The 26,284-nt window shown below is 39.2% G+C and overlaps 1 protein-coding gene across 2 annotated transcripts in view; it reads right to left on the reverse strand.

Annotated features, from left to right (window-relative positions):
• SLC35F4 (solute carrier family 35 member F4) overlaps positions 1 to 26,284 on the reverse strand; it is a 147,292-nt gene that overhangs the window by 23,676 nt on the left and 97,332 nt on the right. The window contains exons 1-2 of one of the 2 annotated variants that reach the window (XM_087952415.1): positions 9,754 to 9,879; positions 956 to 1,144 (exon numbers count right to left, since the gene is read on the reverse strand). In XM_087952415.1, the coding sequence (XP_087808541.1) occupies positions 956 to 1,144; positions 9,754 to 9,829 (265 nt within the window). In that variant the 5' untranslated portion in view covers positions 9,830 to 9,879. Of the gene's footprint in view, positions 1 to 955; positions 1,145 to 9,753; positions 9,880 to 26,284 lie in introns of those variants that run through there. The other variant, XM_026670072.2, reaches the window with a different exon arrangement.

The following is a 26,284-nucleotide window of genomic DNA, read 5'->3' on the forward strand; positions in this document are numbered from 1 at the left end:
CTGCCGGTTCGGACCAGTTTGGGCAAACTCCTAGCTCCGATAATCAGCTGGCTCCAAACCGGTTCGCTCCGATGATCATGTGGGCCTGCCCGCCTGCCCCTGCGCTGTACTCACCTGTATCTACTCAGCTGATTCTCACAGGACGGATTGCCATACCTCAGCTGTGTTATTTCCCCAAAGTAACATCGAAGGTAAGTAATTTTGAAAGCTGCGCACGTGCGCGATTAGAAAACTGGTTGTTACACTGGCGGCATCCTACCACTGTTCATGTGATTTTGATTCTATGCCTCTGTTTATGCAACCAAGGATTATATTAGGTTTTTGGAGCTGCCGCCGCACACTATTGGCTCATATTTAAGCGGTCGTCCACTAGGACTCCAAGGTCCCTCTCACGGTTACTGTTTTGGAGCCAAGTTTCTCCTAATCTGTACTTTTGTCAACTCATAAAATGTTTCTATGGTCTTTTTAGAGTTGCCCACAGAAAAGGCCCCCCCCCCCCCCCCCCCCCCAAAGAGAATAGAGTGGTCAAGCGGCTGTCTTCCCCAACCCCCAACTATTAGCTGTCATTGACCTCCCCCTTGCTAAAACTGAAACTGCATTCCATAAATGTTTTCAAAGATAGTAACTAGATGACTGAAGTTTCTGCCGTGCAAAATTCTAACTGGAGAGCATGATTGATGACTCTTGGCTGTGGATGTGTTCCATTGGAGAATATGAATTATGATACACCCAGGGGGTGTGTCTCAGAGTTGGCTACACCCAGGCAATGCCAGCATGTTAAGTCCCAATAAATCCTTTTTAAGTTTTGGAAGTTTGGCTCGAGATTCATGATTTAAATGGGAGTAACTGCCGGAGCCCTGACATACTTGTACCTTTGGTTGTTGTTGTGTTAAAACCTTGGTTTTCTCCCCATTACATTTCATTTTCATTTTACTCAAGTCTATTGTAAGCCTACCTGATCTGTCCTGCCTCTCTCCTCTGCTGTGCCGACAAAATCCAGAGGGACTTCTACTCTGCAGCTCTAGAATGGGAGCAGCAGAATCTTCAGCAGCGGATAAAGGGGAATGCTGCCTGCGGAGGCCAGTCTGTGTGCTGGGGCAGTTGGCTCCCGGCTTGCATCGGATGACAGAGGATCGGGAGGCACCTGAGAAGAAAGAGTTTGCATCAGTTTGGCGGGTAAACTTCCCAGAAGCAAGAGACGGACAATTGACTCATCTTTTGTTCTATCGAAACATCTTGAAGCATTAAAAGACACGTGCGACTGAAAATAAACTGCTTGCTATGTGGATGAAAGAAAATGCATTTTGTAGCAATGGAAAGTCAAAATTTGTTCTTTTTGTCTCCTATCTATCAATGTGGTTATGATTAAGTTAATGGAAGAATTAGAAAAGGGTTCTCAGATGCAATAGTGTTATTGGTTTCTGTAGAAAAGAACAGATTAGAGGATCGTGCATGCAATTATTATATATACGACAGTCCATGCGTTATAGAGTGTTGCACATGCACAGCTGGTAAAGAGATATATCATCCTTGATTTCTTTCCATTGTGGCAGTTAAGACTCCAAGTGGATGTTCAGGTGAGGTTTCTCTGATGTATTTATAGCTGCAGTTACTCCAGTTTCATAAGTAAAGAGCCTTGGTGGCGCAGTGGTTAGAGTGCAGTACTGCAAGCTACTTCTGCTGACTATCGGCTGCCTGCAATTTGGCAGTTCAAATCCCACCAGGCTCAAGGTTGACTCAGACTTCCATCCTTCCGAGGTGGGTAAAATGAAGGCCCAGATAGTTGCGGGCAATATACTGACTCTGTAAGCCACTTTGAGAGGGCTGTAAAACACTGTGAAGTGGTATATAAGTCTAAGTACTATTGCTATCTTACTTGCAACAGAAATTTGAGTTCAACTGTGGTCCTAAGTTGAGGACTACCTGTAGTATGTCATGTAGAAAAGCAAAACAAAAATTACACCTCTGAATAATTCTGCTATATCCAGTCTGAGCAAATCATTCAATCTTACTTAACTTAGAAACAGGGTAAAAAGAGCTATTCTTAGTAAAGGCTGACTAAAAGGAGAAAAAGTGAGAAAGCAGAGTCATACAGAGACCCAGTGAGTAATCTCCTTTTCTAATTCAAAAGCTTTAAATTTTTAAAAAGAAATGGCAAAACCAAAGTTACCTCTTTCCATCTAATATTATTGAAAATGCTTGCCAGGCAAAACCCCACCAAAATGATACCAAAAACATCCATTTTTCAGATACTGAGTAAATAGAAGGCATCAGATTTCATGTCTGTGATAAAACTAGAATCTGGACTACAAAACCTTATAATATACTTACATCTTTGGGCTGTTAATGTACTATGAAAATATTTTATCTTTTTTTCCTGCTACAGACCAAGACAGCTACCTCTCCACAATCCAAAATAATGCTGCTTCCTTTTCACAGTATTGTTTTTAGGTAATACAGATTTTCTTAATGTAGTTTAGCTGTGCTTGGATCTCACTCAATACCCCACCTCATTTTTGCAATTTTCCCAAATATCTCTGGATTGCATTTCAGCAATTTGATAGCAAGTTAGCATTTTTCGCAGTGCAATGCTTGGGAGGTTTAATAAACCTTGTTCTAGTTTTCTTTTGAAAGGAAAGGGTGTGATTTTTGCCTTTTGACATAGTAAGGTGTTTTTTTTAATCTCCCTAAACTTCGAGAATAATACATATATCTGTTTTGTGTTAATATCCCAAACTTCCAAAAATAAAACTTAAAAACAGGTTGAACATTTTGGCTTCACGGACAGCCTCTGCAGGTTCTGGAGGCTGAAAAAAATGAAAAGAAAAGCACAACACATAAAAATTTATCTACCTCTGGCTTTGAATAATGCACTTTACAGGACTAGTGTGAAGTTAATGTGATGTGAGACTAAGAGGAGAAAACCAACGTTTTCTACCATGAGTATCCTAAAAGATGGGTGGAATTTAAATAGAAGATAGAACAAATGATTCTTGAAAAGCTTCATAGAACTGGACATGGCTAGATGGGACACTAACAGATAATAATCTCCCTAAACTTCGAGAATAATACATATATCTGTTTTGTGTTAATATCAACCAAGCTGATTAAAAGGAGATTTAGAAAAGACATAAGGAAATACAGCACAGAATTAACCTGTGGAATTCATTACCGCAAGACATGATGAGGACTATTCAGTAGGCTAGACTGGAAAATGAAGACATCCCAAAAGTCAATAGCAAATCACTTCCCAGGACTTTATCTTTAGAATAACAGTTACTACTCAGAAAATGGTCCTGTTTTATGAGTATTGTGTGTCTCACTGTTTGCAACTGTAAGAGTTGGTTTGCAAATCCTCCTCCTCATAATTCCCGATGCAACAAAATATATTCATAACTGACAACACAGGCGGATTCTAAAGAAAACTTGGGTTTTTCTTACTTTCCTCCTTTTTTAAAAAAGCAAGTAAAGCCAATTTAAAGTTGATCTGCAAAGAATGTCCACATAATTAAAAAAGAAAGTTTGCATTTACACTGAGAATTGCAAAGGTAGTAAGTGATATGTGCTTCAAGAGAATTCAGCTCAGGAGGAACTGGAAACGATGAGATAATGCAAGATTAGCAAACATCGAACCAGTTGTCTGAGCTGTGTAGTAGTTCATTTCCCCCCTTTCACATGCAGAACAATCTTAGATATTTACAAATCCAGGACAAATGATGTCAATCTTTCCCCCAACCCTTGTCTTCTATGTCCAAAACAGCAAAGGGCCTCCAGACTGCTCTTAGGAAAATGTCATTACTTTAGAGATTCTGATTTCTCTAGCAACCTTCTTCTTTGATGTTTGAAGAGCAAGTGCTTATGAATATTTCATCATAGCTTTTTTGGAAAACCCTGGAAAACTCTTTCAACTACCCTAACTCAAGCCGTTGCAGGGATGTGCTCTCACCATCAAGGTAAGCTACCATATTCCAACACATACTTCTAACTTTTCTTAATCCTATGCTCCCTATTACTCCCGGCCCTCTGGGAGTCACATGGCAGTTTGTACTGACAACGAAAGTGTCGTCAAGGCCAGAAAAAGCAGTTGACTTTTCAGTCATCCATCAGGAGCATAGAAAACTGATATAGACAATTTGCTACTTGATTGTTAACAAACAGCTGGAATTTGGAATGCATGAAAAACACTAGGTTATGTCCTCTCAGCTTAAGCCATTCGTCTTGAAATTCTCTGGGGTTTCTGAGTTCTGTGTAACTCTTGATTTGCTTAACATCATTTTAGTGAAGAACATAAAATAGATTCGGAAAACCATAAACAAGCAAACTACATGATGGCATAGTAGACTGTACATTTCAGCTACTGAGGCAGCCACTCTATGGACAGAAGGAGTATGTATGGCTGCAGTTGAGCCCAAAATTTCTGTTGTTAAGCAAGACCATTGTTAAGTGAATTTAGCTCCATTTTATGACCTTTCTTGTCACAATTGTTAAGCAAATCACTGCAGTTGTTAAGTTAGTAACACAGCTGTTAAGTGAATTTGGCTTCTCCACTGATTTTGCTTGGCAGAAGGTCACAAAAGAGGATCCCCTGACCCCAGGACACTGCAACCGTCATAAATACATGCCAGTCACCAATTATCTGATTTTTGATCACCTGACTATGGGGATACTGTGACGGTCGTAAATGTGAAAAATTGTTATAAGTCATTTTTTTCAGTGCCATTGTAACTTTGAACAGTCACTAAATGATCTGTTGTAAATTAAGGACTACCTGTAAAAGAGAAATTCCTTTGCCCTGTCTCAATTTATATATTTGTACAATACACACATATACACACATACACACACCATATTTCCCCAAAGATAAGACCCTGTCTTATATATTTTTTTGCCACCAAAAAAGGCACCAGGTCTTATTTTCGAGGGATGTCATCCACTGACTAACCTCACTTGTGCACGTTACCCCCGGCCTCCTTTTTGCTGTCAGAGGCCTTCAGGAATTTCTTCTTCTGCCGCCGGCAAGGCTTTCCTGAAGGCCTCTGCAGCCAATAACAGAGCTCCAGATCAATCAGCTACAGAGGCCTTTAGGAAAGCCTTGCCAGCCTTGCTGGCTGCAGAAGCAATGGGCCAGCAAGTCAGGCTGTGCAAGGCCTGGCTACAAATGTCCAAAGGTAAGTAGTAGGGCAGCTCCACTCTCCCCCGCATCCCCACCCTAGCTTAATTTTTACCCATGCACTCTGGAGTGGGCAGGATCTTAATTAGGTCTTATTTTGGGGGTAGGGCTTATATTGGGTGCACATGTAAAAATGAAGCTAAGACTTACTTTCAGGGCAGGTCGTATTTTCAGGGAAACAGGGTACACACACACACACACACACACACACACACACACACACCAAATGGAAAAGGAGAGGTCTTTTTTACCTAAACTTAGTGCCCATTGCTTCATAAACATATAATTCATGCAGTCTTCTTGGAAACAGTATGGAAGTAGTTTTCAATGGTCTTTTTCTAGATCCTTTTTACTTCCTACTCTAACTATGGTAATTATAAGTTTGAGTGAATTACTTGAAAAATAATTCCTAAAGGGCAAGCACATCGAGTTCTAAAGCAGAACATAATCAAGCTATGTTAAGGAGAATGATTGGTTGTCTTGGTACAGCACGAGTTATGCAATAGTGTGCTGTAGCTTCCAAAAGACCCTTTGCATCATTTAAGCTGCATCAAGAAAAGTTTCATGTTAAGATCACGGGGAGTAATAGTTCTGTTTTGGTTGAAGGGTACCTGGAATATTGTGTCCACAAGAAGGAATGCAATATTGTGTCCACAAGAAAGAATGCAAAGAGCAACAACAAAGATGATAAGGGGCTTGAAGATTAAAATCTGTAAAGAATGGTTTAAAAAACTGGGGTAGTTTAACCTACAGAAGAGAAGGCTAAGGGATAGGAGAGAAACACAGAAGCTTTACAAAGGCAGATCTAAACTTAAAATAAGGAATAATTTCCTGACTGTGAAAACTACTCAGTAGAGGAACAGCAGCTTCTAAAAGTATAGGGGCTCTGTCACTAGAGGTTTTCAAACAAAGGTTGGCTGGCCATTTGTCCAGGATAGTCAGAGAATGCCTGGATAGAGGAGTGGACCAGGAGACTTTCAGGGCCATTTCCAACCCTATGATTCTATTGTACTTTCGTCAAATCGCACGCTATGTAAAAACACATTTCCCAATTTAAAGGTAACTTGTTGACCAAAAAGCTCCCATTTCTGTCAACACATTTCTGCCCTGACATTCATCCCTCCTTTTTGGCTGCTGCATACTTAAGGAAGACATTTGCTTTGTGAATTAAGCATTGGCCATCATGCTTATTTGTATAGGAACATATTTTGTAGTTCCTGGAGGTTTTGATGGCAAAAGCAACAAAGAACTTGCCTTGGTCCATAAACACCATATTGTAGTCCCCTACCTTTCCACTGATTCCAGTGCAACTTATTTTTTTAACAAATCTGTTAGGATCCACCACAACAGGATAATCATGAATCAATTTAGCGGTCTCCTGTTTCAGCCAGGGGTTGGACTAGAACAGGAGTCGCCAACCTTTTGGACCTCAGGGACCACCAAACTCATAATTTTAAATCCCGCGAACCAGAGACCCTGGAAAAATCCCCCAAAAAGTCTGCAGGAAAATTCCCCACCTTGTTTCCCTACCGATTGATCATTCTTTATTTGGGATCACAAGATACCGTCTCCAGCTCCGTTCTCAGGGGGAGAAAGAGAGAGAGAGAGACTTTTGGCTTCATGCAAGGAAAGCAGCAGAAGTCTTTCTTTCTCTCCCCAAACACCGCCAGAAATTGAGTCTTTGTGAGACTTGTCGCACCAGTGCAGCTTCTTGGAGCAAGATGCATTGCAGTGTCCCAAAGACTCATTTCTGGTGGAGTTTGGGGGAGAGAAAGAAAGACTTTTGCTGCTTTCATTGCATGCAGCCAAAAGCAGAAGAAGAAAGAAGCGGAAAGAAGCAGCCTGGTGGCTAGGCCAGGCGTGTGGGGTGAGTGGGGCAAGTTCCCCCCCCTCCGTCCTTTCCCCCCTCCCCTCACTACCTCACGTTTTTCGCAATGCAAGCGATGCAAGCCTTGTGTTCCAATGGGCCATGTGGGCGGTGCAGCCTTGTGTTCCCACACAGCCTGGATTAATTGCTTTGGGGGATGCTTTGAGGGTGACATTTCTTTGCAGACCACCAAAATTTTCTCATGGACCACCAGTGGTCCCCAGCCCACTGATTGGTGACCACTGGACTAGAAGACCTTTAAGGTCCCCTCCAACTATGTTATTCTGTTTTATTACAAGTAACTCCTTGAGTTATGGGTGCAGTTGAAAAAGATGTGCAGCTGTGCTTATTTCTGTCCTTGTGGCCTGCCCTCACTTTCTTTTCTATTTCTCCTGCTCCGATGCCTAGCTGGCCACTGTTTGAAACAGTACAGTCAGCTAAATGAGTATAGGCTAAGTCTGATCTAGCAAGCAATTGCTGGCATCACTGTGCTAATTCTTGCTAGTCTGCCCATCAGACCAAGAAATTAGCAGAGTCAGACATAAACAGCACAGTTCAAATGGAGAAAAGACTGAGGATCATTGCAGCACACAATTTGTCCTTCTTTTTTTATTTCTACATAAAATCTTTAAATTACACAATTCTAGGTTATATTGCAGAGATGCTATAAGGACCAATTTATTTAACAACTTTAAGATCCCTCTATTTAAGAATATCATTTTTAATGCCATTTTCTCCTTTAAAAATCTTAAAATTTACTTGGAAGCTATCAAACCTTACCAGTCCAAAAGATTCAGCTACTGAAGTTATTTCTTCTTCTAAATCCTGACCAGGCTTGTGCTTCTCCAGAGAATTTACAACCCTTGGAGCAACAGCAAGCAAGGCCCTGCCTGCATTTTACTGAGGTGGCACTGACGTTAAATAAAACAGGACCTCATATAATAATGTGACCACGTAAGAAGGAAGAATTAAATCACAATTATCATGAACTTTAAAAATCAAAACCCATTTTAAAACTCAAGACCAAAACTAACCCGGAACCTTTCATATCTGGTGTAAGTATGATGCTCATTTATTTTAATCAGACATAACATGGAACCCTAGAATAATTTTTATTCTGGAAGAATCTTGGGACTATGCTTCCTTTTTTCACCTTCTATGAACAGTACAGTTTACTCCGTTATCTCATTGCTTTTAGCAAATCATTGCTTGCAATACAAATTAACTAGCTATGAGTTGTGCTTGTCACAAAAACAAACAAACCCCAATGCTGTAAACCAGGCTCTGTTTTTAAGTTTGAACTGGAAGTATCCTGAATGACTCTGTGGCACCGATGCTGGTGAAAAGTTCAATTTTAATTATTACAATTATTTTTGTGCTGATGATTCAAAATTTATATATTTACCTTCACGGACTTTAATAAAAACTTTGTCCCCTGTTTGATAAATAATTCTAATTAAAAAGTATAAGAATCAACATATGTGTGTGTTCATCCTGATGAAGAACTAGCTCAAGTTCCTTCCTATGTGCTAGACTTTCTTTGCTTTTCTTAATGTTAAGCATTTTTTTAAAAGTTTACATAAGCTTCTCTCTCTAAATTTTACTACAGTCCTCCCTGGTCCAGCATCTTTGATATATTTGCTTTCATCCCTACTTCACATCTGGGAAAACCAGTTTTAACTTCAGCCACCAGGGAATCCTATGGATTATGAGTTCTGTACTACATTTATGTAAATCCACCATGTCATCTTATATTTAGCCTCTCTAGAACATTGCTCATGGTACTCACTGTTGCAGCAATTACAGTCAAGGGACACTTCCTTGCTGCGGATAGGGGAGCAACTTTAAAGGGGAAAATGGATCCCTGAGCAAAAACAATGCCAACTTGATCCTATGCCAAAAGCCCAACTATGAATACGAACCCATTGTCAGTAATTGCCAACACTGCTTTAAGTGATATTTGACTGCCTCTCTTCCTGTCAAAATTGCTCAAATCTCTGGCATTGAAGGACAATCCTCCTTTAGAGAAGTCTGCAACTGTGTGGTAAAAAGAGCAGTGAGAGGACTAATAAGCATAACCAATAGACACACCTGCAAACAGGTGATATAGAAAGTACCTGCTGGATGAAATCTCCCCGCTCCTCTGAGTAATCGCCTGCCTTCAGATTTAGAGCAGCATTAAAGTCATTGATTGCTAGGTTGTTGAAGGAAGACGTCTTGATTCCCCCCCCCCCCACTTCAAATTAATACTATTTTAAACTACAAACCCTCCAAATAAGCAGCTCATCCTCAGAGATTGTCGTGACACAATGCAGCATTTCAAACAGAGAAAAATGGAAAGATTTTATACTGAAATACTATTGGATGACACAGGCAGACTGGGAGAGCTGGTTTCGTACTTCGCAAACTAACAATGAAAGGCAACCAACTTTTCCTCCCTCCGCTGAATCTCTTTTCCCCCATAAAACAGTTTTTATACACCATAAAAGCCAGACATTAGGGGGCTGTTAATCACAATTTTTTTTTTTAAAAAAAAATCTTTTAGTTACATTTTCAAACATTTTACAAATGGTCTTCCGTCATCTTTCAAAGGAAGAGATGGGCTCAAAAAGAAAAATGAAAAAAAAAAGAGAAAGAGAGAGAGAGAAAACAGAACGGCAGCTAATTCCTTTCTTTAGGTAAGGATAACATAGGAGGAAAATAAAATTGCATTTACCGTCTGATCTAGGTGAATTTAATGTGGAAAGACTGAAAGGTTCTAACGGTGCCACTCTCGATGTATGTTTCTTCATTCTCTGGAAACGTCCACTCGCAGATGTTATGGTCTCTTCTCTGCATTTTCCCTCCAGATTGTTTTTGGTTGCCCCCCCTCCCCCCCAATATCAAAAGGTACCTCTCTGTTGTGTCTAGAGACAAGATGCTGTTCGGAAGATGCTGCAGTAAGCTTGGAGGGCAGATCTACTGTTTCCCGGGGAAACCATTTGCAACACATGCAAACAATGCTTGACCTCAAAGCCAATACTTTTCTCTTGCATTCGGTGTCGGTCTGACACGGCCAGCAGTTCAGAAAACAATACCCTACACGTATTGCCAAATACACCTTCCTTCAACTTCTAAGACGGAGCAAACTCCTCCTGAAAGCCAGCACCTTTTGACATGAAACGGTACTCCTCTCTATGCCCACAAATCAGGCACACAATCCTTTGGCGACAACAGCAGGGAAAGATGCAATTTACTGCTACTTCACGCTACGGAAACGTATGAGAGGTTATGTGGGCTGCATCTACTAAACTTGCAAACCTTCCTCTGGTCTGATACTGGGAGGGGAGGTTGGAGGGAAAGCGGGGAGGCTTTCTGCTGCTTAGTCAAATATAATAGGATGGGAGGGAAATCTTGAAAACCAGCACTGCATCAAAAAAGACCCAGCTAACTGGGTACTGAGAGGGATCTCATAATGTGAAATAAACCCCACTGCGTTTTCAGCTTACCAGAATTTTTTTTTTCCAGGGACAGCCAAAACAAGACCATTATTAAAAAGGGTGGGGGGGGGAGGACTAAATAATCATTAAAAGTATGATTAGTTACAAAGGACTAGATAAATTTCTGATTCTCGTAATTGTACGGATAAAAAAGACCATTAGCAAAGGTAAATCTTTGTTGTGTAAGAAAAAAAAGAACAAACCATCTCTGTCCTTCAAGAAGTCCAGGGACCACCTATGATTCTCAGCAACACTGCTATTCTCCTGCAATGTTACCTTTACAACAATAGCAATAGCACTTAAGACTTATATACCGCTTCACAGTCCTTTACAGACCCTCTCTAAGCGATTTACAGAGTCACCATATTGCCCCCCCAACCATCTGAGTCCTTATTTTACCCATGAGGACCTCATTTTACCTTCCATCCTCAGAAGGATGGAAAGCTGAGTCAACCTTGAGCCGGCCAGGATTGAAGGAATCGAACTCCTGGCACTGGGAGAGCAGAGTTAGCCGGCAATACTGCATTGTAACCACTGCACCACCACAGCTCTTACAATACTGTCTGATAAGTCAGTGACAGTCAGTATCTGAATCAAGGTCATCAGGCAAGCAAGAGTAACTTACATGTCTGCATATCCAACATGGTACCAGCTCGGCAACCCTGTTTTTAAGTGCAGATAATCCTTGACATACAACAGTTCATTTAGTGACTGTTAGAAATTACAATGGCACTGAAAAATGATTTATGACAGTTTTTCACACTAATGACTGTTGCAGCATCCCTTGGCCACATGATCAAAAATTGGACGCTTGGCAACTGACTCATATTTATGATGGTTGCAGTGTCCCAGGGGTCACGTGATCAGTTTTTGTGACCTTTTGACAAGCAAAATCAATGAGGAAGTCAGATTCACTTAACAACCATGTTACTATCTTAGCAACTACAGTGATTCATTTAACAACTGTGGCAAGAAAATGGGCATAAAATTCACTTAACAAATGTCTCGCTTAGCAATAGAAATTTTGGGCTCTATCGAGGTTGTAAGTCAAGGATTACCTGTACTTAGTCTTTTAATTCATAATTTGTGATATGGGAAATTAGCATACCATTTCTAAATTAGCCGTAAGATGTTTCTGGGCCCACATAAATCCCACATGCTCTTAGGAAAAAAGAATAACCGTTGTCTAGTGTTTGTTTGGAAATGATTCCATATGTTCTGGATAAAGCCAAAACGTTAGCTGAGATGATCAAAAGTAACCTGGGAAATTAGAGCTAGAAAACTCATAATTTGTTCATGTTTGCCATGGCCATAATTTAGGATTGTAAAATACCTTCAATATTACAAATACACCTGAACAGAAATTTAAACTCAAGATTCCATGCCTAATTAAAAACCTTTGCTACCCCTACAAAGACAACCAATGCTCAATTCCTTGAAAGAAGGTACCACTGAACAACACCCACATCTGCGAAGGTTTCCTTATTCACAGATGATTTTTAGAGGCTTCAGGTAAAGTTGTATTCCATTTACAATCCTCCCACACTTTCTCCATACTACCAACTTCACTACTAAGTTTTATCTATAAATTTTACAAGCTGTCTTCCCATTCGTCTCCCCTTCTTCAGCAAGGTAAGGCATGCTAAGAGTTCAGGAAGTGTTTCTGATGCCAGCTATCATTTCCTCTGCTGTCTCTTGTCTTCTGGACTAACAATAAACAGTTCTTCCTTCTTCATGAAAACTCTTCAGAGACCTGAAGTCAGCTGTCATGTCTCCCTGCAGTCTTTTCTTCTGTCTTCAACATATATCTAATACTGCAACTTCAACATTTCTTAGCAGTTCCAATATCTAAGGGGCTGCCACAGAGAAAACAGGATCAATCTATTCTCCAAAGCACTTGAAGGCAGGACAAGAAGCAATGGATGGAAACTAATCAAGGAGAGAAGCAACCTAGAACTAAGGAGAAATTTCCTGTCAGAACAATTAATCAGCAGAACAACTCGCTTATAGGAGTTATGAATGCTCCAGCACTGAAAGTTTTTAAGAAGAGATTGGACAAACACCTGTCTGAAATAGTATAGGGCAGGGGTCCCCAAACTTGGCAACTTTAAGACTTGTGGACCACAAGTCTTAAAGTTGCCAAGTTTGGAGACCTTTGATATAGGGGTTCCTGCCTGAGCAATGGATTGGACTAGAATACCTCCAAGGTTCCTTCCAACTCTGTTATTCTGTTATATTTTTCCTCCCAGATATTCACCATCTTTGTTGCTCCCTTCTGGATGTGCTCTCACGTTAAAACTCTCACAAATACTTCATGCAGAAAACTTGTTCTGACAATAGTCAGGAATGTTTCTAAATGCATAGGAAATCAAGATCAGGAGGAATTCCTTACCAATTTAGCCTGAGTTTTGCTTGAGTTGACAATCTCACTATTTTGCTTTATTTCATAAAGTGTGCTCCTATGACCTCTGTGGGTCCCCCCAAATCCTCTCAGGTGTCCATGAAACCAAAATTATTTGCCAGTCCAAGTTTAAAAACAATACAATATTAAAATCTATCAAAGAATCATGAGAAGTGGTAGTGGCAGGAAATATGTCCATTTTAATCTTTAACATAGTAAATAGAACTCATATAAATCAAAGCTCTTTTGGGGTCCTCTGTCATTTTTAAAAGTGGGAAGGGGTTCTGAGAAGAAGAGGTTTAAGAAATACTGTTTTATAGCTGACCTTGGGAAAAGAGAAAGATTGAATGAGCCATTAAGAGAAGACTTATAGATTTTGATATTGTCTATGGAGATTCTCAGTCATCCAGGTCATAGTTGTCTCAAAGGTGCTTTTTTCAAAAGGCAACTGGACTTTTGTTTTAGGAAGAAGATGATGTTTTGCTTCTCATCTAAGAAGCTTCATCAGTTGTGAAATTGGCGGGAATGGAAGGATTTTTTTTTAGTGGAAGATGAAAGAGAGAGAAGATTGGACAGGTTTTCAAGGTTCTATTATTCAACATTCCTGTAATCTTTGCTGTGCCCATTTCTTGGCCCTGTCTACCTTGGAGGGCTGACATCAAACTTGAAAACAGCCTTCTATGTTAATGTGTGTGGAGAACCAAATTATCAGTCATATAATATTTCATAATGGAAAACGTGTGCACAATCATGGCTACGTTTCCACATCATGCAAAGATGCAGTTTGTCCCCCCAGGCCACTAAGTTCTAGGCCATGTTTTACAAACCATAACTAACTGAATTCAGTTGAAAGCAAAGAAATAATACTATATTTTTTAAGTTCAGTTGTATGGACAATGAAAACATTAAGTCTGGGTTGTTTAGTTCCTGCTTTTTTTATCTCCCCTTTTTAGAAGTTAGAATTTTGGGTGGCACACAAAATAAGTCAAGAATAAGTCAAGAGATTAAAAACAAACCATGCCTCTTTCATATATATTACATCACTGTAGCATTTAGTATGTGAATCAAAGGGTTAATTCTTATACCCACTCAGTTAGCAGAGAATATCTGGAACAAATGTAAAATTAAACACCAATTTGGCCAGGTTCCTGTGTCCTCCTCCTTTTCTTTCCTCTTATGCTAATTTCTTGCTTTCCATCCTAATTTAGGACATCTTCCAATTGGCTGTTTTGTTTGACCCTGCAAACTATGGCTTCTTGCACCCTGCAAATCAGGAAACAAAACACCTGACTTGGATTGTTTTCTAATACTGATTTGCAAGACGGCAGTGTTAAAAGCAGACTAAGAAATTCATTAGCGCAATAAATCAACAAAGGGAATGCAAATTATTGTTTGGATAAAGCAAACTATTTCTAGAAGTAATGAATCTGCATATATATTAAAAGAGGGAGTACACAATTTTGGTTGGGAACTCTAGATGTTGCAGTACCAACATAAATTAGTATTCCAGATTGGGAAGAATCTTTCTAAGCAAGGATATTAATTTGACCCTTCCAGGTAAATCTTTGCACAGATTCACTGGGACTGACTGTCAGGAAGAAAAGAGGGATTAAAAAAAACCCTCTTCCATCTGCTGTCATTTCTTCAGCACATTTAAGGTCAGTTGAAGCTGCTAGAGGACCATTACCAACTCATTTCAAGGGGTTGGAATATTAATGTGTTTCATGGAACAAAACAGCAAATCAGTGTAAACTCAGGCAGAAAGCAATGCATAAAAAGATACTAAGAGTCATGAAATACCTTCATTCTATACTAGGCTCAATCCAAGAGAAAAGTGTGGTTATAAATCTCAATTAAAATGTAAGAAATTATTTTTAAAAAATAAATAAATCACACAAATGTAATCACCTTCTGACCAAACGAAGCCCTTATAAACAGAAGAACACTGACATCCCCTAAATTCCACCGAACATGTTACGTAATCTGGTAATGAAACATTTGGAAACCAACCCACAAGCTCGGAGAATGAATCTTCACCCTCGAATGTAATCATTTTAAAGAAATGTGGAAATGAAGACTGTGTCTTAAACTGACAGTGCTGTCAGATATTACTGGGTTTTTATAGGTTTGTTATGGTTTATTTCTTTTTCAGAGCACAAACCTAATTAGTACAGAGCAAACTAACCTCTCATAAGGGATAATGTTTAACCCAACTGAGTCTAGTTTATCTTACAGAAATGTTATTAGTTTCACCTATATTTTTTGTGGAGGTACTCTTTAAATTCTGCTCCTTCAAATTTCTCCAATTTATCCCATAATTTTTATAAGTGGTAAGCTTAGGGTCTTTTTCTGAAATTTCTACAGAGGATTGTCTACTTATTTTAACACTTTCATTTTTATGTGCATCTTTTTTCATTGCTTCACATATCTATTACCAAACTTTTATTGACAAAGCTGTAAGCTTAATAGATTGGGGGGAATGCAGTAGATATAATGTGGTTTGACAAAGAATTCAGCCAAGGCTTCTCATGAAATTTTCATTTTTGAAATGTTAAATATGGGCCAGGTGATTGAACTGTTAGATGGATTCATAACAGACTCAATGACTCACCTAGTGCAGGTTCCCTACCCCCCCCAAAAAAACTTGACAACTTTAGGATGTGTGGTCTTCAACCCCCAGAATTCTCCAGCCAGCATAGGGAAATTTGGGGGTTGAAGTCTACATATTGTAAAATTGCCAAGTTTGAAAAAAACTGACCTAGAAAGCACTCGCAAACTGTTCCAGATCAGTTCAGAAGCAGTAACAAGTGAAGTGCTTCAAGAGCTTTATCCTGGTCCCTGTGTTTAACATTCTAAATGAAATATTAAATTTGCAGATGACCCAACAAGAAAGAGTTGTTAACACATTAGAAAGAAATAAGTGATTTCAAAACAGCTAAGTTGGAACAATGGTTCAAATGTAAAGTCCTGCACCTCTGGAGAAAAAAAACACAAAAGGTACAAATACAGGCTGGGGAAGTTCTAGCTTGCTACTAATATATGTGAAAAGATGTTCTATAAATGCCAAGTTGAATATTTTTGGAGTCTATGAACTAACAGTGTGATGCAGATACTAAAAAGGTAAACACATTTGGGGATCAATAAAGGAGAATGTTTGTAGCTCAGGATTGAAATGAGGGGATCTTTGTGCTCACTGAGCTTACTTGATCAGATAAGGTCCAGATGAGGGAAGTAACTATTACATTTAACTTTGCCTTGGTCAAGCCCCACTTGGAGCACTGTATATCCTTACACAGAGGAGGAGGTAGTTCTTTCTCCTGTTCTCTGTTGTTCTGAAAGGCAGGGTCAAAATTGAAACATTAAGAAGACAAATTAAGGAAGCATTTCTTGATGCTAAGAGCAGTCAACCAATAGATTAGGTTGCCTCACGAAGTGCTTGTGTTCCCCTTAATTGGTGGCCTTCAAACAGAGATTTAATAGCCATCTGTCCAAAATGCTTTAGCAGATCCTACACTAAATAATAACTAAAGAAGATTCAAATTTCAGACAGCTTTCCTCCAGCAACTATAATGCTTTTTGACCTTTTTTCTACATTAGTAACAATTTAGTATTATGAAGCCATTTATTTTTGAACGTTCTATGCCACCACTCAGCATAGTTTTCCAGAAACCTTACAGAAACAAAAGAGAAAAAACATTAAAAATTCATTACTAGATTAACAAAGCAATTATATCTTCTGTCAGGGTGCTCCAAAGTTAGAGTACTCCAATGAGCCCCAATGATTACAGGCAGGCAGGAAAGTTACACTTTGGGGAATCCAAGTCCACTTTCCTGCAGTGTTAGAAAACAAACGGAACTAGTTTTAAGCTATTCACATCTTAAACTATAGAGCTGAAGTTGGTATCCTATACCCACAGACTGATGACTATTACCCAGATTCTTTGAATAAGATCCAACTTATTTGGGGAAATTAAGCCTACCTATTTGCAGATTGTTCCAGTGACTACACTCTTCCTCATTTCTATCCATTTTGGGAGTGGTAAAAATTTCAGTAGTTGGGCAAGGGAGGACAGACACACTGATTTGGATATTGGAAATGAGATTCCTATTGCCAGAAGCAGCTTCCTCTTTTCCCCAAGGTCTCCGTCAGAAATAAAGTGAGAAATTAAAACGGTGGGCTTCTCTCATCAGCTCTGGAGCACAGAATTGGCTTCTTTCCTTATCAAAATTATTTCCTCTCACCTAAAACGTTCTACAGTTTTTCCTAATAGTTTCTAATTCAATCTGATGAAAGAGGACTTTTCCCTGGCAATGCTTTCAAATTAAAAATTGAGTGTAAAGTTGTTGCACTTAAGCTTTGAGGTGCCTAAGGTGTGCATGTGTGTGTGTTTGTGTGTATTCATTACATATACAATCATTTCTAGACCCTGGAAATCTGTGGGACCACATCCTCTTCCCAGTTCAATAAGGTTTGGTAGAATAGGCAGGCTCTGCATGCTTTCTTTCAAGGAATCAGGGATTGTGGAAATAAGCCTTCTCATCTATGGCTCCTTTTGGTGGAACAGCATTTATTTATTTCTAATTAATTCATTTAATTTGTATAACTGCCCATCTCAAACCAGTGATTGTTGGTGGTGAGCAATCATAAAAATGATTAAATCACAATACAGAATTTAGCCCCTTTTCTTCCTTTTATACATTTTGGACAGAAATATTGAAATTTATATTGACAATAGCACCACCTTGTACGAAGTCTTTTCAGCCTTAGAATAACAAGGTTGGAAGGGACCCTGGAGGTCTTCTAGTCCAACCCCCTGCTTAGGCAGGAAACCTTACACCACTTCAGACAAATAGTTATCCAATCTCTTATTTAAAACTTCCAGTGTTGGAGCATTCACAACTTCTGGAGGCAAGTTGTTCCACTGATTAACTGTTCCAACTGTCAGGAAATTTCTCCTTAATTCTAGGTTGCTTCTCTCCTTGATTAGCTTCCATCTATTGTTTCTTGTCCTGCCCTCAGGTGCTTTGGATCAGTGGTCACCAACCAGTGGGCCGGGGACCACTGGTGGTCCATGAGAAAATTTTGATGGTCCGCAGAGAAATGTTTCCCCCAAAGCACCCCCAAAGCAATTAATCCAGGCTGCGCAGAAACACAAGGCTGAGCCGCCCACATGGCCTGTGGGAACACAAGGCTTGTGTCGCTTGCATTGTGAATAACACAAGGTAGTGAGGGGAGGGGGAAAAGGATGGAGGGAGGGAATTTGCCTCACTCGCCCCACTGTGTTTCTCCTGGTCATCAGGCTGCTTCTTTCCACTTCTTTCTTCTTCTGCTTTTGGCTACACGCAAGGAAAGCAGCAAAAGTCTTATTTTCTCTCCCCCAAACTCCACCAGAAATGAGTCTTTGGGACCCTGCAAGGCATCCTGTTCCAAGAGGCTGCGCCGGCACAACAAGTCTCACAAAGACTGATTTCTGGTGGCATCTGGGGGAGAGAAAGACTTCTGCTGCTTCTGCTGCTTTCCTTGCATGAAGCCAAAAGTCTCTCTCTCTCTCTCCCTCTCTCTCTCTCTCTCTCTCTCTCTCTCTCTCTCTCTGATAACGGAGCTGGAGATGGTATCCTGCGATCCCAAATAAAGAATGATCAATCGATAGGAAAACAGGGTGGCGAATTTTCCTGCAGACTTTTTTTGGGATTTTCCCAGGGTCTCTGGTCCACGGGATTTAAAATTATGAGTTTGGTGGTCCCTGAGGTCCAAAAGGTTGGCGACCCCTGCTTTGGATAATAACTTGACTCCCTCTACTTTGTGGCAACACCTGAGATATTGGAACACTGCTATCATGTCACCCCTAGTCTTTCTTTTTATTAAACTAGACATAGCCAATTCCAGCAACCATTCTTTATATGTTTTAGCCTCCAGTCCCCTAATTTGGAGTGGTCAAGCTTTGAACCTACAACTTCTGAATACAGTACAAAAACTCTACCGGGCAACTGCAGTTTCTTCCTTTAAAACTCTGCGTAATATAAATATTAGCCTCCCAGCGGGCTTTGATGAACAGAACTCTTTAATATGCCATTTGTTTTAAGTGGAAGGTTATCTCATAGGACTCTTTTGTTTAAATAGAGATTTTAAGGTTCTTAATACACTCATAATATGTTCTGCACATAACATATAATTAACTTGTGACATTCATTAACACAGGGCCGATAATTTGAACAGTTTTTAAAATGGAATTGGGTGAATTTATGGAGACAAGGCTATTGGTCTTGAAAGACTCACGGTTTCTTCCAAATTGGGTCAGCAGGACAAGATGGAAATATGTCTTCATATCTTGCTTTTGAGCAGCCCAAAGACAACGGACAAAATGTGAGAAACAAAATGCTAGACTAAGATGGGGTTGCTCCTCCAGCAGGGCTATTCTCTGCTTGTGAACTTCTCCAAATAGTAATTTAGCTGTTCACTGACAATAGTGCATGGTGTGAATAAACTGAGTGGAAAGACAGTTTGCAGCATCAACAAAGCAGAAAACTGTATTATTACTTTCAAGTGTGCAGCATTGAACTGCTGGACATAATAAAGAATCTTGGAGTTTCTATTATTATTAGCTTTAGAGAGGGAATGTGAGAGCAGGCATAATTTGGTTGTAATTGAATGTCAAATAATTATTAATGAACTAATCTGGGGCAAATGACAAAACCACTTTAATTTTTCCAATTCTGTACTTATGAAGTGTCTTATCTCTGGATGTCTGTGGAGAAGTAATTTCTCAGAACCAAAGTTTAATAAGAACAGTGAAAACTGTACAATATGCAATTATATATTTTAAATATATTTCACTACCCTCCATTAGAGACATATCACTTTTTATTATATGTCTGACAAAATGCCAGCTAAAAGTTCAAGCTTAGACAAAGTTTTGAATGGCAAAAATCACATAGCTATACTTACTGGATATTAGTCAAATGGGTTGTTTCCCTTTTTAAGGAAGAGTCAATTCCATGTTATTAACTCATTTTTAATTTCATTTCCACTGAGGTGCATTGCTTGCTTGTTATCACCTTATTCCCAGATGCTCAAGACAGCACAGAGTAATACCAATAGTAATGAATTATTAAATATCTGTGCTGTCTGACTTCCAGTGATATTACACTTCTCCTCCTCTGCCTCCCCCGCCCCCCCCCAAAAAAAATCATGGCTGTGAAGTAGCTTGGACAGACTGGATAGACTAGAAACTGGGCCGTCCTAGTCCAACTATTATGCCCATCATGCTAAACATAAATGGTTAGCCATCATTCCAATTGGAAAGGGGAAACTATATACTGGGATTTCCATGAATTTCTTTTCCTACTGTCATCTGCCCATTTTGTAAATAGAAAACTATGCTTCTTTTCTATATTGACTGTGACTGAATCACTGATCATTGCAGGTGAGGTAGAACTACTTCAATAATTATGATATCACCTACAAGTCTTGATCTTGCTGGTAGGCGCTGGGCTAGAAACAGGGAGACTCTAAATTCTTGTCCTGCTCTAGGCACTAAGCCAGTTGGTGGATTTTATGGCCAGTCACACTCTCTCCCAGCCCTAGGTGGAAGGCCATGGAAGGTCAAAGACAGCCTTTGCATCAGAAGAAAAAATGTACTTCTCTGTCATAATAAGGCTACCTAATTTCCATCAATTTGAGGGCTATGGACTAATAGTAGAAAAGGCCAGGAGGACCTATTTGGGGAAGGAAGTTCGGGAATCCCCAAAATGGAATGGCTAACTGAAGCATCTACAACAGGGATGTCAAACTTGCAATGACACATTGTCGTCACGTGATGTATCACAAATTCCCCCCCTTTGCTAAACCCGGGGTGGGCATGGCCAGTGTGTGGTGCATCCAGCCTGCAAGCCACAAGTTTGACAGCCCTGATCTACAAGATTCAAGATCCCCCTTTTTATCATTCAAAGGAAATAAAGGACCTCTGTTTTGAACCTTCCAGACCACAAAAGGGATGGTAGGTTTCACTCTATGCATCCTTGCCGTAGGGTTTTACATGTTTTACAAACAAGTCCTTGATTCAGGTAACATGCTAAGGAAGAAAAAAAAGGAAAAAAAAACTACATTATGGCATAGCCCGATATGTATAACCCCCTTCACAAGAGAATCATAAAAGGGAAAATTAAAAGAAAATATGTGGCTTTTTCTAATTTTATGACTCTTTTTCCTTATATCCAACATCAAAGATAACCTAAAGGTTAGTGCTAGCACAAATTTTTCTTGGAAACTACATGTTTTCTCTTCCCTTTCCTTCCTTTCCTCTTGCTTTCTGATTCTAATTCCTGTTTAATCTCTGTCTAATCCTCCCTAATACTTTTCACTTGAAATCTTACTTTCTCTTGCCACATTGCAGATAACACAGCAAAGCCAAGTGGGCTTTATCAAAGGAAAAGAATGGGATTATATGTTAGCTACAATGTAAAATCAGAAAGGGAGGCTGGAGAAATTGACTGAAACCAATCTGGCTGGCTGGAGTTGAATTAACTAAGAATTACCACTCCACCTGAAGTGGCTCACAAGATCAAAGAAGTGTTGTCTTTGTCCCATTGAGATAGGATCCTTAAATGAATTTGAAATGATCCTTCACTACACTTATTCACTTCAAGATGAGAGCCCAACTAACCAGTCATGAGATGGAGGAAGGAAAAAGTTGAAAGAAAAGTGCCCTGTAAAGAAGGAGGCCAAACAATAACAGTTTGTTTTCTTCTGAATTCTTCCATCATCTCCTTTCATTTTTCAATTTGAAATCATCTCACCTCCTTTCCAAAGGGGAATTGCTGTATTAAGGATTTCCATTTTCCCAACTCCTCCCAAATTTGCCTAAGGCATTGTACATGCTGACCTTATTACAGTTTTTTGCCTCTATTTAATTGCATCATTAATCAATACCATAATTTCATTTGTTGTGTAAGACACAGATGCACAACTTTTGGGGGGGCTATGAGGCAGGTTTAAATAACAATTCCTTTATAGGATAAGAAAATACTTGAAATGCTGTGCCGTGTTGTGATTGACCACATCTCAAAAAGGTTACTGTAGATCCATTGCAAGAACGACCAGGCAAAATAGTTGAGAGGCTAAAGCAACTTCTTTTCTAGAGAAAATTACAGTGATTGTTGCTTTTTCGTATCAATTGAAGGCAATTTGAGGTGAGGCCAAATAGAGCTACCTAGTATTTTGGTGGTGAGGAAAACATTTTTCATTCTTTGTTTTCCTATTGTTAAGGTCATTCACTGAGAATTTACACAACACTAAAGATTAATATATCATCAAATAAAACTCAGTTCCCAAGGACTGCCTCCGTGCAATTTTCTTAGCAGTATTATGGAAATAGCTTGCCGCTGCCTTCTTAAAGGATGATTTTTTTAACTTTGTGGTATAGTATCATGGCTTGTAGGTGGTTTCCCATTTAACTATTAACCAGGGCCAAAATCAGCCAAATAACCGAGTGCTCATATACTTAAATTGTGCAATTTGCTCTCATTAGATATGGTAGTAGCCATCAATTTAGGTAGCTCTAAAAAAATGATTTGACAAATTCACATAGGATTGAGCCATAAATGGCTATTTGTTTTATTGATTATATTCTACCCCCTGAATCATAAGCAGCACATCCTACATTTCAGCTACTGGGAACAAGAGTTGAATAGGATCATCAACTCCCAATCCATGTTGGTGACCTTTCTAAATGTAAGTAGTTGGCCTCTGTGTGGCACAGAACAGTAGACAAGGTGGGCCCTGGGCATGCTGTATCCTACTGTATGAGTAGCTATACTTCCAATTTAAATAACTATGTGTACTGTGTCCATTTAGGAAAAAAGAAGAAGAAGAAGAAGAAGAAGAAGAAGAAGAAGAAGAAGAAGAAGAAGAAGAAGAAGAAGAAGAAGAAGAAGAAGAAGAAGAAGAAGAAGAAGAAGAAGAAGAAGAAGAAGAAGAAGAAGAAGAAGAAGAAGAAGAAGAAGAAGAAGAAGAAGAAGAAGAAGAAGAAGAAGAAGAAGAAGAAGAAGAAGAACTTTATTGTCATTGTACAAGTACAACGAAACTGTGGATGCACCCCAGCAACTGTTCACAATACAATAAAACCAAAGCACTTAAAAATGAAGATAAGAAAAATAGAGTACCCACGTCTCCATTTGCAATTAGAGAGTACAATATCTACAAATATACACAAAATATACATCCAACAGTCTGTCATCTTCACCTCTATAACTGTCTGGTTTGGCTCTGCAACCAAACAAAACAGAGACTTCAATGGATAATTAGAACTGCAGAAAAAAACAATTGCTACCAACCTACCTGTATACTGCCTGAATCAAAAAGAGGGCTGTGAAAATATTTACAGACTCCTCACATCCTGGACATAAATTGTTTCAACTTCAGCCCTCAAAACAACGTTAGAGAGCATTGCACACCAGAACAACTAGACACAAGGATAGGTTTTTCCTGCATGCCATCACTCTGCTAAACAACTAATTCCCACAATGCTGTCAAACTATTTATCAAGACTGTATTACTATTATTCTTCTCATCCTTCCTATTACCTATCTCCTTTTTTACTTATGACTATAACCTTATTGCTTGCATCTTACAATCTATATTATCTTATTTAGTTTCCTAGTATGATTGTGGTTGCTTATTTAGTATCCTATGATTATCACTAAGTGTTGTAGCTTATGATTCATGATGAATGTATTTATGATGACTATGATCATGATTCATCACTTATATTTTTATGTACACTGAGAGCTTATGCACCAAAGACGAATTCCTTGTGTGTCCAATCACACTTGGCCAATAAAGAATTCTATTATTTACATGCTTTTTCCTACATTTCAAAAGCAGTACTCTAACTTGATAAAATGCTCCCTGATTCTCTGGTTCTTACTCCTTTGAAATGGAGTCACATCTCTCCCTGTAAAGTGCTATCAGATTATTAATAAAGCACCGAGATAATGGAGTTAGAATCATGGTCAAGGTGCAGTATCACTTTTGAGAACAAGGAGTTGCAAAATCTAAGAAATAAAATTTAGAGGAGGAGGAGGGCAGGAAGAGGAGACCAGCAAAAGTCTCAACCTTCTCAGACAATAACTGTTTTCTTGCATATGTTGCCAAATTCCTGCCATCTCTGTATAGAAGGAAGAATCATCAAAGGAAAAGCGATTTTTCCAGCTCTATATTAGAGACATCTTCTCTTCCCACTTGGAGGCACTAGCAGTGTGAGAAGCTTCCTAGGAACATATTTTTCTTTTCTATTCTACAAGTTCACTGTTATGAGCAGATTGTGTGAAAGACAGAATGAAGAGCAGCAATAGCCATAAATAAAGGTACACCTGAAGCTGGTGTGGGATATAGGTTGGCCCTCTAAACTTTTCCTCCTTTCCCTAAATTTTAATTTTAAGTCTTTTTAGATTTTTCCAAAAAAACAATTCTCTTTAGTTTTTCAATGCCTTCACACCCAAACATTTATGCAGGCTATGGTCGTGTCAAGAAACCACTTTTTAACCCCCCAAATACATATTCACAAATCAAACTAAATGATGGTGTACTTAGCCATGTTTTGTTGACTGAGCCTCAAGAGCTGGGTTCACAGATAACTTAAATGATAAACAATTCTTTGCAATCTACAATGACAGGATTCACACATGCTAAGCCCAAATCAAATAAATTTCATGAAGTTTTAGCACAGCCTTCTGCAAGTAACCAAGAGGAATGATGTTCTGTGTCATGATGTTGCCATGCATATGATGCAAACTAGTAATTATATAAAAACTGCCTAATTGAAATAATTTGTACAATGATGTCCTGATGTGCAGGATATCACTGCAGTTTTTACCTAATGTTTTTACCTAATGCCCATATGGGGAACTGCTCTAAGAAGTCTGCCTACCTCCCCTCTGGTTTCCCTTTGGCTGTTCTATCCAAGTCATTTGCATGTTTGAACTCTTGATTAGATTAACAGAGTTGGAAGGAACCTTGTAGGTCATCTTCTAATCCAACCCCCCACACAAGCAGGAGACCCTACACCATTTCTGACAAATGGCAGTCCAATCTCTTCTTGAAAGCCTCCAGTGATGACGCTCCCACAACTTCCAAATGCAAGCTGTTCCATTGGTTGATTGTTCTCACTGTCAGAAAATTCCTCCTTATTTCCAGATTAAATTTCTCCTTGATCAGTTTCGGTCCATTATTCCTTGTCTGGCTTTCAGGTGCCTTGGAAAATAGCTTGACCCCTTCCTCTCTTTGGCAGCCCTTCAAATATTGGAACATTGCTATCATGTCTCCCCTGGTCCTTCTCTTTACTAGACTTGCCATGCCCAGTTCCTGTAACCGTTTTTTCCTATATTTTAGTCACCAGTCCCCTAATCATCCCGGCTGCCCTTCTCTGCACTTTTTCTAGAGTCTTCACTGGGTACAATCCTGATTTTAATGGCATCCCTTGACTTTCATTTGGCAGACCAAATATTTTAATCCCTATAATCATTCAGGGTTTCCATTAATAGATACAGGGTGGAAAGAGGTATATTAACAGCAGTGACCTCCTGCTTTGATTTGTGCTTCCATTCCTTGCTGAATTAATTAATTAATTAATTAATTAATGGCAAGTGTGATTAGACACACAAGGAATTTGTCTTGGTGCATATACTCTCAGTGTACATAAAAGAAAAAATACATTCATCAAGAATCATAAGGTACAACACTTAATGATAGTCATAGGGTACAAATAAGCAATCAAATCATACTAGGAAACAGTCAATATAAATAGTAAGGATACAAGCTGTAAAGTTACAGTCATACAGTCAAAAGTGGGAGGGGGTGGGTGATAGGAATGATGAGAGGATTAATAGTAATAGGAATGCAGACTTAGTAAATAGTTTGACAATATTGAGGGAATTATTGTTTAGCAGAGTGATGGCTTTTGGGGAAAAAACTGACCTTGTGTCTAGTTGTTCTGGTGTGCAGTGCTAGCATTGTCTTGAGGGAAGGAGTTGAAACAGTTTATGTCCAGGATGTGAGAGGTCTGTAAATATTTTCACAGCCCTCTTTTTGACTCATGCAGTATCCATGTCCTCAGTGGAAACCAGGTTGGTAGTAATAGTTTCTTTCTTTCTTTCTTTCTTTCTTTCTTTCTTTCTTTCTTTCTTTCTTTCTTTCTTTCTTTCTTTCTTTCTTTCTTTCTTTCTTTCTTTCTTTCTTTCTTTCTTTCTTTCTTTTCAATAGTAAGAACCCAGCTTCTGACTAGTTTCCTAAGGGACTACCAAACCAGGATATTCTGTTGTGAACACAGAGGATACATTACAAAATGACGTAAAAACCTCAAGAAGAAAAA

The sequence above is a fragment of the Notechis scutatus genome, chromosome 1, assembly GCF_049901735.1.
Source record: "Notechis scutatus isolate UNSWTSFEM ecotype Mainland chromosome 1, rNotScu1.2, whole genome shotgun sequence".
Classification (NCBI taxonomy): Eukaryota; Metazoa; Chordata; class Lepidosauria; order Squamata; family Elapidae; genus Notechis; species Notechis scutatus.